The sequence below is a fragment of the Poeciliopsis prolifica genome, unplaced genomic scaffold (genome assembly GCF_027474105.1).
Source record: "Poeciliopsis prolifica strain line A6 unplaced genomic scaffold, Auburn_PproV2 SCAFFOLD036, whole genome shotgun sequence".
NCBI classification, from domain to species: domain Eukaryota; kingdom Metazoa; phylum Chordata; class Actinopteri; order Cyprinodontiformes; family Poeciliidae; genus Poeciliopsis; species Poeciliopsis prolifica.
Window position 1 is genome coordinate 1,031,052 of NW_026562411.1, and position 11,176 is coordinate 1,042,227.

The window sequence follows — 11,176 nt, forward strand, 5'->3', positions numbered from 1 at the left end:
ATCAGCAGACTTGGATCCGCAGGCTGATGATGAACGGTTTGGACCTGAGGGCAAAGCAAAGCATCTCTGGCTCAGTCAGAAACATCTGAACTTCTGTAGAGCTTCCAGACACAGTGGAAGAAAACAGGAGAGGCAACATGGCAGCACAAGTTTCTACAAACTGCTTCACAGGCCACTGGGTCGACTTTCCAAAATCAGGGCTCAACTTATTTACTGGTTTACTTTAGGAAACCTCCACAGTGAATAAGAGCCATAAAGCCAATTTTGGAAAGAAATAATCAGGGACTGGCTCAAGTTGTTTTTAAGCTGAAACTGGGTTTATGAACATGGATCAGGTTTTTAGCCTGACTGAGTTTAGTCTAGTTGTTAATGATCAACTTGCACAACTCTGGCTGCAGCTCTATAAAATAAAGTTTGGCATTGAAAAAGAGCATTTATTTATCCTTCTGTCAGGCTGAATTATAGTTTCCATTAAATGTATTTATTTATTCTGGAAGAAAAGAAGTGAAAAGCAGCGGGTGTGGCTTCTCTGTGTGGACAATAAAAACCCTCATGACTTCCTGAGTCTCATTTCGCCTGCGGTTCAGCGTCTGCTTCCTTTCCTCGGTCCGACCCGTCAGCAGACCGCTCAGCATCAAACTCTGGGACTTTACTGGGAAACAGTCGGTAAGTTTTATAATTTTGTGTAAACGAACTAAAAACCACCAAAAGATTCTATATCACTGCCTGCTGAAGTTAAATTGTCTTGAATGTCTTTTGCAACATGAAGTTCTGAATGAACGTGTCAGAGAGCATTCCTGGTTTCATAACAACCATATCAGGGCAGCAGAAACGCAGTTTGGACATGAATGAAAGCTTCATATTAACACACAGCAGTTATTTTTAGGATAGTAGGAAAATACTACATTTAATAAGAATGTCACTTTGGGATTTGATCCTATTATATAAATGCATGTGCCTGAAATATTAGAATATTGCCTGATAACTGTTACTGCTTGAACTATTAAAGCTAATTTAAAATAGTTTAAATGAGAGAATTCACTAGATTCATTTTAATTCTCATCATTGTGGACTAAAAGAAACTATTAGAGAGATGAGGAAAGCAGTGGGTGTGACGTCTGTGTGGACAGCATAGGTTTCATTTACTGGGAATCTGATACTTCCTCTAGATTCTGTCCCTCAGTCCCATCTCACTGAATTCATGTGTTACATTTACACACTGGTTTCATAGAAAGCATATTTATTATGGTTAACCATATTTAGGCTTTTAAGATAAGATACATAAGTCAGATTAGGATTTCCTTTTAATAGTATAGTTATGATTTTGATTGTTTCATGTTTAATTTGTATTATTTCAGTAGAAATGGATTCCCATATTTTTGTCTGGATTTTATTTGCTGAACGCAGGAAGCAAATAAAACTTAGAGATTCCAGAATTAATTCAAATCACACATTTGGTTTTTCTTGACTCCAACTCTAATATTTCTGTGGACATATTTGATATAACAAAATCAGGACCTGTGGTCGTCCTTTCAATTTCTGCATGATGATATAAACCAATGAAACATCAAAACTCTAACATTCAGTTAAATGAACCAATCACTTTTGCAGACTACAGTATGTTGCAACAACAACTCATTTCATTCCAGCTCCATTATTATTGTGCTTCTTCTTTTGATTACATCTGCATTGTTTCCATTTTGCTGTAGATCAGTTTAGTGATTAATCCTTTCTCAGTGATTCTAGTTTATGTCTAGTGACAAGTTCCTCTTCAATTCCTTTTTGTTTGCTCCCTGCCTGCTGCATGTTCTCCATCACTGCCTGCTGCATGTTCTCCATCACTGCCTGCTGCATGTTCTCCATCACTGCCTGCTGTATGTTCTCCATCACTGCCTGCTGTATGTTCTCCATCACTGCCTGCTGCATGTTCTCCATCACTGCCTGCTGCATGTTCTCCATCACTGCCTGCTGCATGTTCTCCATCACTGCCTGCTGCATGTTCCGCAATAGAACATGCTGGGAGAAGTTGAACTCTGTGAATTTCAAACTGTCAAACACTTCAACACTCCAGGCTGCTTCTTTGTTGTTGCAATCATCAATTTATTCCACCTTAACTGCCATAACTTCAGATTTTACTGGACTGACACATACTGACCAGGGACATGATAGTATAGTCAACAGAAATTATGACCGGTGTTCTAGATTAACTGGTGGCGGCAGCTGGCAATGACAGGTGTTTGTATGGGTGTGGCTTTTTAGGAACCCTTACTGAACCATTAAGTAAACAGGGTGATAAGCTTAAAAAACTAAAAATTTTACGGCATTGGAAATACTATCTCAGGAATAACTAATTAGAAAGACTTTTATTGGTCTAATATGGCATTTTGCCTTTTTTTTTTTTTTTGTTTTGTTTGTTTTTTTACATTAATCTTCAAACTAACCAAAACATGTAAATTATGCAGAACTTGCCCTGATTTATGTGTTGCTTCAGAGGTTGAAACTCATCAAAGGAAGATCGAAATAGATCCCAAGATGCCATAAACATATCTCAAAGCAAAGATTAATCCCAAAAACCACATAAATATGGAAGAGCCCTGGGATTAAAAATAAAATGTTTAAAAGAATCGACTGGCTATGTTTTTTTCCACATCTTCCTCATATTGCATGATATTTCAATTAGATATCCACAAAAACAATCTTTTAAAACACTGTTTTTGTAACATGTTATAGTTTATTCCCTAGTTCATCTACAGAAGACATGGCTGCCGCAGATCTATGTGGCAGCCATTTCTTCTGTATTGATATTTTTTTCTCGTAATTTAACTAAACATCTCTGTTCTTTTCATCAAGTGATCCTAATACTAAACCATAAGAGATAACGCTGAAAAAACAATTGACTTATATACTATTACACAGTCTTGTATAGTAACGAAGTAAAATACTTCACTACTTTACTTAAGTATATTTTGGAGTACTTCATACTTTCCTCGAGTATGAAAATGTTTGATAACTTTCACTTTTACTTCACTATATTTCATACTTTACTCCGATACATTTTCAATGTGTGCTTTAGTTACTCGTTACAAAAAACGAGAGAGAAACGCAAATGTTTTGATCCAACCTACTGATCAACTGCAACAAAGCCTGCTTGCCTGGGCTTGTTCATCTCCACCAATAGGATGTACAAGTTTCGCACCTCCCCACTACGTCACAAAGTCCAGCAAACAGTCTGATTAGTTAGTGCTCCGTTTGTGCAGGTTTGTGTCGTTAAAAACAAATGCAGCAAAGTTGTTTTCAGTTTGGATTTTGGCGATTCCAATCCGGTGTGAGCGGCGTCTAGCTCGAGGTTGATCCGATTCATGAACGCTAATTTGGGCCAGCCGGTCTCTGGTCTCCCCCTTCCTCAAGGTGTCAGAGTTTCACTCAGGGAGAGTCAACAAATTTTACATCCAAACTCTCCTGAGAAACTAATGGAAATAGATTTCTTGCCTTGTGACCAACTGACACTAAATTCATGACACATTCCTAGAAATTGTAATCTTAAAAAGTATATATTTTGGATGGCCTAAAAAATAAATGTTAATATCTCGGAAACCAAAGCTGCACAAACGAAAATTTTAGTGGCACAAAACTGAGCAAAAACGGAGCACTGACCAATCAGACTATTTGCTGGATTATTTGAGTAGGTGGTATCAGCTTCACGGAGGTCTGTTTCGCTTCTCCCATTAAACACCAAGTTAACTAAAATCTCTCCCTCTTCAGATGCCAAATAAGCTGCATTTCCCTCCCAATTCTTTGTCTTTTGCATAATGACCAGTTGTTGCACCTATAGTGTGTGAAGTAGAGGAATCCTAACAGCTTTTTTTCTTCATGTTTTCCGCATTTTCTGTACTGACTATTTATTTTTCTCATTTTCAGCACTGACCTTACTGAAAGGGAAAACTTGAGGCTTATAGAAACTTTGTATTTTCTGTCCTGGAGGGTTTACTAAGAAGCTGGTTCAGTTGGAAAGCAGGTTAAGTTAATCTAAAGCAGGTTAAGTTAATCTAAAACAGGTTAAGTTAACCTAAAGCAGGTTAAGTTAACCTTGTGGTTTAAGTAAAGCACCTAATGTTCTTAACTAAATGATGCTGCAGGTTTATCTATTAGCAGGTTTCATTTTCCTGCACTTGGTTGTGTTCATTATTTTAAGTGTATTTAACAAGTTTACCAAATATAAAAAATGTCATTCAAACTGCATTTGCCTTGTTTTACTTTTTACTTTTCATTACATTACTTGAGTTCATCCATTGTTACAGTAATTTCCATACTTAAGTACAAGACATTTCAGATACTTTAAGACTTGAACTCAAGTAACATTTCAATCAGTGACTTTTACTTTTACCAAAGTCATATTTTTGGAGAGGTACCTATACTTTTACTTGACTCTTAGATTTCAGTACTTTATACAACACTGCTTTTACACCAGAAACAGGTTAAAATCATCACTCGAACTGAGATTCTGAAAATGTCACCAGTTAATCCAGGTGTGCTCCTGTTATTGATCAGAATCAATAACAGGTAGGATGATCAGATTTCCGTTGCCGACATAGTGTAATAGAAAAAACATCGCTCTCAAAACTCAGTCCAGTTAGAGAAGTCGTCTAATTCACATTTTGGACCTGTTTATTTTATTGTCTAAGAAAATAATATGCACTAGTGTGGTATATTTTGGTGATATTTCCATATATTCTTGAATATTCCTTCACATACAAATAATTATTATTGTCTTGAAGAGCTCAAAGAGAAAGAGTCATTTTCTAACCCGTTTATTTACATTTGTTGAGTTTTGATCAGGAAACGACACAGCCACCTATTTATTTTACAAACATCTGCGTTGAGGACCCTGTTTGAGTCTCACAAGTTAATCCAGGTCTTAAAGCGGATCGTTTTGTTTTTAAGTTTATTTCCAGTCTGCAAACTGGTTCCCAGTAGAGAACAAATACCGTAGATATGGATCATAATCTGTTGATATCTGACAGTATAATGTAGGAACGTTTATTATTATAATTTTCACTTGTCCTTTTGGATTCACCATCAACTGCAACATCAGCTGTTAACTTTTATCATTTAGATGAGATTTTATTGCAGTATAACTCAAAGATATTCCTTGATATTCCTCTGTATTAGTAAACACCACAGCAACACCACCAGTATGTGATTTAAATTTTATTAAATATGATGACATCAACCTCATTTAGAGTCGCTAAATGCGGTTCTGATCCAATGCGGTGTTTTCGAAGCGCACTGAACGCTGCTCTGAGGAAACTTGTTTTGAAACATAAATTTCACATGCAACATTAAACGTATTTGCTTCAAATGAGATTTGTTGTAAAGTTTTGCAAACGGTTTTATCACACAAAAAGCATTTTTCAGCAGGCATCAACACAGCCACCTCCAATTCAGAAACATCTGCGGTGAGCAGAAGTTTCAACCAGTTAATTTATCCACCAGTTGATCTGTAACACCAGCACCAGCGCACCCCGTTTCCTCTTACATGCAAAGCCAGGATGGCTCCCATTCATACCTTAGTGAGTCACGCCCACCTCGACACGCCCACCCAAGTGTCAAAGCCGTTTGCTGCTGCCACATCATTAATTGCTCATTTCAATCTTATTATGGCTCTTACAAATCATATTTCATCTGGGGAAATTGTATATATAACACAAACACATACATCAACACACACATTGACTTACCTTATGCCGAATCGCTGCCTCCATTCTTGTAGTATGGATTTCTTCCCACTTTATTTTCCTTCAACAAATTATTCCAGGGAATAAAGTTACTTTTTAACCCCCGTCTTCCCATTCTGATCTCCAATATCCTCAAGCTTTGAAACAGCAGGCAGCTATAAACCGTGTGTTATCTTTAGTAGCTAAGTTTGGCTACGGTCTGCTGACACATTGATATCAGCAGGAAAATGAAAAACTGAGCACTGGACGGTACCGGCTAATTACTGGACACAACGGGATACAACGAAACTCAGCTGTTCCAGCAGCTCACACATATTTGAACTTTTGTATCTTGTTCATGGTACAGCTCTTGCAGATATGGCCAGGGGAGCAACAATCTATGTGGTGAAACTGTAAACGGAAGTGCGTCACCAACCTTTTTATTACGGTTGGGTTTGGGTCTGATATCAAGGCCCTGACGCCTAACCCAACCAAAAGAAAATGAAAAAACATGGTGTAGTAACTAATAAAGACTTTGTGGTGTTCTGATTTAATGATGTAATTATATTAGTTGTGTTACCTCCCCACGCCACTAGAGGCAGTATCAGGCCCCAAAAGATGCAACGAAGGAGCAGATTTAGAATGGAAAGCTACAGAATTGGCCAAGTACACTTTGCTGCAGCATTATTATTATTACGCATTATCGCCGCTTCTTTAAGATATTTATACTAGTGATTGTGAAAATAGCGCCCCCTTCATTTCCGGAATGCAATAGTCCCATTTCCATATAAGGTCTGAGGTCTGAGACTGACAGTGGTCCGTCCCCACCCCTTTCTGCATGCTGCAGCGAAGACCCTCTCGAATCTGTTAAAAACTGTGATCTGCCCTAAAGAAAATACAAATGGGAGGAAATAGCGCCCCCTTCCCTTCCGGAGTGCAATGGTCCCATTTCCAAATAAGGTCTGAGACTGATAGCGGTTCGTTCCCCTTCCTGTTAGCTGCTGCGAAGTGAACTTGCGTACAACCGCTACTCGTGTCTGTTTAACAGCACAGCTCAGTTGAACATTGTTTTTATTTTCACATTTAGGGCTGGAGTGAAGGGAGAGGGAGTTTAAGAGGAAGTTGATTTGTTTTTACTCGTCTCCCCCTGAATAAAAGATTTCATTGAAACCTGGCTGAATGACCTCTAGAAATTCATTGATGCAACCCATTACAACAACTTTCTTATATTGTGTTTCAGATCCCTGTTTTGTGCCGGTTCAGTCAGAGGGACTGCAGTTATCAATACGTGATCCTTGTGGGCCGGCCTAGTCAAAGTCCAAGGCTGTTTTTTGGGGCCAGTCCTTCCTGGGTATGTATGAAAACATGTGGAGTGTTTAGGTTTCATTTCCTGAGAATGAAAACAACCTTATCACTTCCTGCATTCATCAGATTGTGCTTTACGTCTCTCAGTTCGACCTGTTGGTCGACGACTCGGCATCAAACTCCAAACATCTCTGGCGGTTTTCTGGAATCGGTAAGTTGTACAGTTATTTACAGTTCTTTGCTTCTCCTTGTTGTTTATTACAACAGACATTTGTTCAGTACTGAAAGATAATATTTGTATTCTCTTTAATAGGATAATATTTGGGTGTTTGAGTAAAGTGAGCAGGCTGCTACAAATATTCAGTCAAATTTGAGTTTACAATTTAGTACAAGTTCTTATTTTCTGAGTCAATAACTGTTTAAATATTTTTTGCAGCGATTGCTTGTGATTTAATTTTCAAGAAAAAGGACAAAGACCATGTCAGAAATTGTTGAATCTGAAGTAAGTACCACCAAAAACAGTGAGCTATGTGGAAAACAATATCTCTACACAAATATTGAAGGTTATTTTAAATTACACACATACAAGTATAAACCATTAAACTTCTAATTTCAAGAATAAATACAGAATTCAGGCATAATTAATAAATAATTAATTCAAAATAATTTCTGCTTTTATTTTTAAAAGCAGAAAGTTAACTTGGAGAACAGAAAGACTTACTTTAGTTTTTATTTAAATTTCAGGTTGAAGATCTGCTGCCGGGTATTGATCACTGGATCAAAGTCAGAGAGTGGACCCTGAATGTCTCAACTGCGTACAAGCTATTTGAAGAACAAATCCATAAATTTAGTTATTTTCTGTTAAGGTCATCACATTTAACCGAACAGGTTGTAAATCTGGACCATATAAATTAATTTATCCTGGAGATAAGTCAATCAAGTTAAAAAGAGATAACCAGACATTTTGCTCCATCAACCCGTATCCATTCGGTAAATACCATAATGCTACCAGATATATAAAGGACAACATTCTTAATGTCCCAGAATCAGGCGTCTCAGACTTTATTGAACCTTGGCATGAATATAAAGCTTTTATCAATACACCTGATGAAAATCAACTGGAGAAGTTCATCACTGAGGTCATTCGGTTTGCAGCTGCCTGCATGAACAGCCGCACCAATGGTACCATACATTTTGGAATTGGAGACCAACCAGACTTTGTTCATGGTCAGATAGTGGGAGTTGCTGTTAATGACAAACAAGAGTACCTAAAAGCCCTAAAATCAGCCATTGATAATAACTTTGAACACAAGCACAAGTTTGCTGCTCAGAAATCTATTAAAACTCCTCGATTCGTTGAGGTTCTAAACAGAAATATATTATCTCATGAATTTGTGATTGAAGTGGATATTGAGCCTCTGTTTGCCATCTGTAGAGAAAACATCTTCCACACCTTTAACATGAAGAAACATAAGAAAAAGAGAAGACAGAAAATGTTCATCATTAGAGATGGTGCTAGCACTAGAGACCTTCTTGTCCCAACTACATTCGCCAAGCCTTTGGTTGAGTATGATGAGTTTGTTAAACAAATACCTAAACTATCACAGCTACGTAAGAAGGCAGAGGAGAAGCACTTAGATTTAACTGAACATGTTGTAAAACGTGGGCCATATACAATGAATAATTGTCCAAGAGATAAGTTAATCAAGTTAAAAAGAGATAACCAGACATTTTGCTCCATCAACCCGTATCCATTCGGTAAATACCGTGATACTACCAGATATATAAAAGACAACATTCTTAGTGTCACTGAATCAGGCACCTTAGACTTTATTGAACCCTGCCATGAATATAAAGCTTTTATCAATACACCTGATGAAATCAACTGGAGAAGTTCATCACTGAGGTCATTCGGTTTGCAGCTGCCTGCATGAACAGCCGCACCAATGGTACCATACATTTTGGAATTGGAGACCAACCAGACTTTGTTCATGGTCAGATAGTGGGAGTTGCTGTTAATGACAAACAAGAGTACCTAAAAGCCCTAAAATCAGCCATTGATAATAACTTTGAACACAAGCACAAGTTGCTGCTCAGAAATCTATTAAAACTCCTCGATTCGTTGAGGTTCTAAACAGAAATATATTATCTCATGAATTTGTGATTGAAGTGGATATTGAGCCTCTGTTTGCCATCTGTAGAGAAAACATCTTCCACACCTTTAACATGATGCAAGACAACACTAGACAGAAAATGTTCAACATCAGAGATTGTGCTAGCACTAGAGACCTTCTTCTCCCAACTACACATGCCAAGCCTTTGGTTGAGTATAATCAGTTTGTTAAACAAATACCTAAACTATCACAGCTACGTAAGAATGCAGAGGAGAAGTACTCTAAACCAATAAAAACCACAACTCAAGGCTCCAGGTTAATTAACATGATTACAGGTGGAGCCTCATCGTTGGATAAGTCCAATTTTGAACATTATGTCATCGTGACAAACAAATCTCATCCAAGCCATTTAGAAATCTGGAATTTCTCGTAGAGCTCAAACCAACAGCTGTTTTAGATTTTGATCCTGAATCGGCTGAACAAGGATTACTGAGTTACTTTAAACAGCAGATCAGGATGAACCCCCATTTACTAGAAAATATGAAAGAATAGATAATAATAATACTGTCCAATTAGAATTACTTAAATATAGGAATAAGGAACCCTCAGAAAAAAAGGCACCTCGATTCGAGACGTCCTGAATAAGAGCTTCCTTGTCATTTTCTTGCTTTTATCGCCAGTCAGGGACGTAATCGATCCGCTTGTTGAGACCTTCAGCATGTTCCTCCAGGAGCTCGGAGAGTTAGGACGCTTCCTCTGTATATGTGACAATGAGAATACATTAAATTCATGGAAGGATCTCATTGAGGCTAAGTGTACAGTCGACATCTCTGATAGATGTATCTCTGAGCTCAGTTTTGCTGAAGTCAATGGAACCGTCCTCAGTCTCTGGTCCAAGAACCGCAGAGCCAAACGGTTCCTAACCTGTGGGGGTGGGAGCAAAGTTGGTCTTGAAAAGAAATTTGAGCAAACCTTGAATACTTTGGAGATCCTGTGTGTGAATCAGTGTGAAGGAGGAAATGAGGACAGAGTTGCCATAGAGGAGAAGTTCTATAGAGGTGGGAAGGTATCATGGTGGAATTTCCATTTCTCTGAATTACCTGGATTAACACCATTCATTAAACGGGACAAGTTTGATTACATCGTGAATACTGGTATACCACATTTGTGCTCCCAACCAAAAGCTTGTGTCCTGTTCAGTCTTCTCCATCAACCTGGTTGTGGTGGGACCACCTTGGCCATGCATGTGCTGTGGGCTCTTCGGGACAGATATCGCTGTGCCGTCCTCAGGGAAAAGTCTGACTTTATTGACGTGGCTGATCACGTGATCCAACTTTTAATGTATCAATATGATGAGCAAACACCAAGAGTTCCTGTACTGCTGATGATTGATGACTTTGAGGACATGGAGAAGGTTGAAGAATTACAGTCTGCAATTGAAATGCAGTTTATTGAAACAAAGATTCAGGCTCCAAAGGTCATCCTCCTGAACTGTATGAGGTCAGAGTCCAACACAGTGACTGAACTAACTTCACACACTGTGTTTATTAAGAAAGATATAGAAAGAAAACATAAGAATAATAATCATGGTTAATCAAATAATTTAATTATTTTAATTAAATTAAAATAATTACATTTAAATAAATAAAATTATTCATTAATTAAATAAATTAAAACATTATTTTTAATAAATGGTTAATTAATTAAACATAAATCTTTAATAAAATAAATTTATTTTTTATTAATGTTTTTGCCACATTAATAAATAAAATAAAGATTAATTAATTAAAGAAGATTGCAAAATATAATATAATAAATATTATATTTTCAAATCAAAATCTTTGAACTGGTCTCAAGAACTAAAACGTAGAATATTTTAAAAGGTTTTTGCAGAACATGCTGAAAAACCTCCAATAGTTTAATTGTTTGATTATTATGTTCAATTGGAATGTATGTATGATTACATTGAATTGACATTTCTGTAATGTACCTGGAGATGACACTTTGTGAATTGATTCTGTATGAATAAAGGTAATTTCAAGA

The 11,176-nt window shown here is 37.2% G+C and overlaps 1 protein-coding gene, 1 long non-coding RNA gene and 1 pseudogene across 2 annotated transcripts; all 3 read left to right on the forward strand.

Moving 5' to 3' along the window:
* Positions 1 to 587: 587 nt before the first annotated feature.
* Positions 588 to 7,272, forward strand: LOC129374605 (uncharacterized). Its single transcript, XR_008607523.1, has 3 exons — positions 588 to 666; positions 6,955 to 7,065; positions 7,167 to 7,272. It is a non-coding gene; the product is annotated as an uncharacterized LOC129374605 (long non-coding RNA).
* Positions 7,273 to 7,497: 225 nt separating this feature from the next.
* Positions 7,498 to 8,977, forward strand: LOC129374409 (sterile alpha motif domain-containing protein 9-like). Its single transcript, XM_055052814.1, has 2 exons — positions 7,498 to 7,540; positions 7,947 to 8,977. Exons 1-2 carry the CDS (start codon positions 7,498 to 7,500, stop codon positions 8,951 to 8,953), a joined length of 1,050 nt encoding a protein of 349 aa, XP_054908789.1. The 3' UTR covers positions 8,954 to 8,977.
* A 258-nt stretch (positions 8,978 to 9,235) lies between these two features.
* On the forward strand, positions 9,236 to 10,815 carry LOC129374500 (sterile alpha motif domain-containing protein 9-like; annotated as a pseudogene).
* Positions 10,816 to 11,176: the final 361 nt, after the last annotated feature.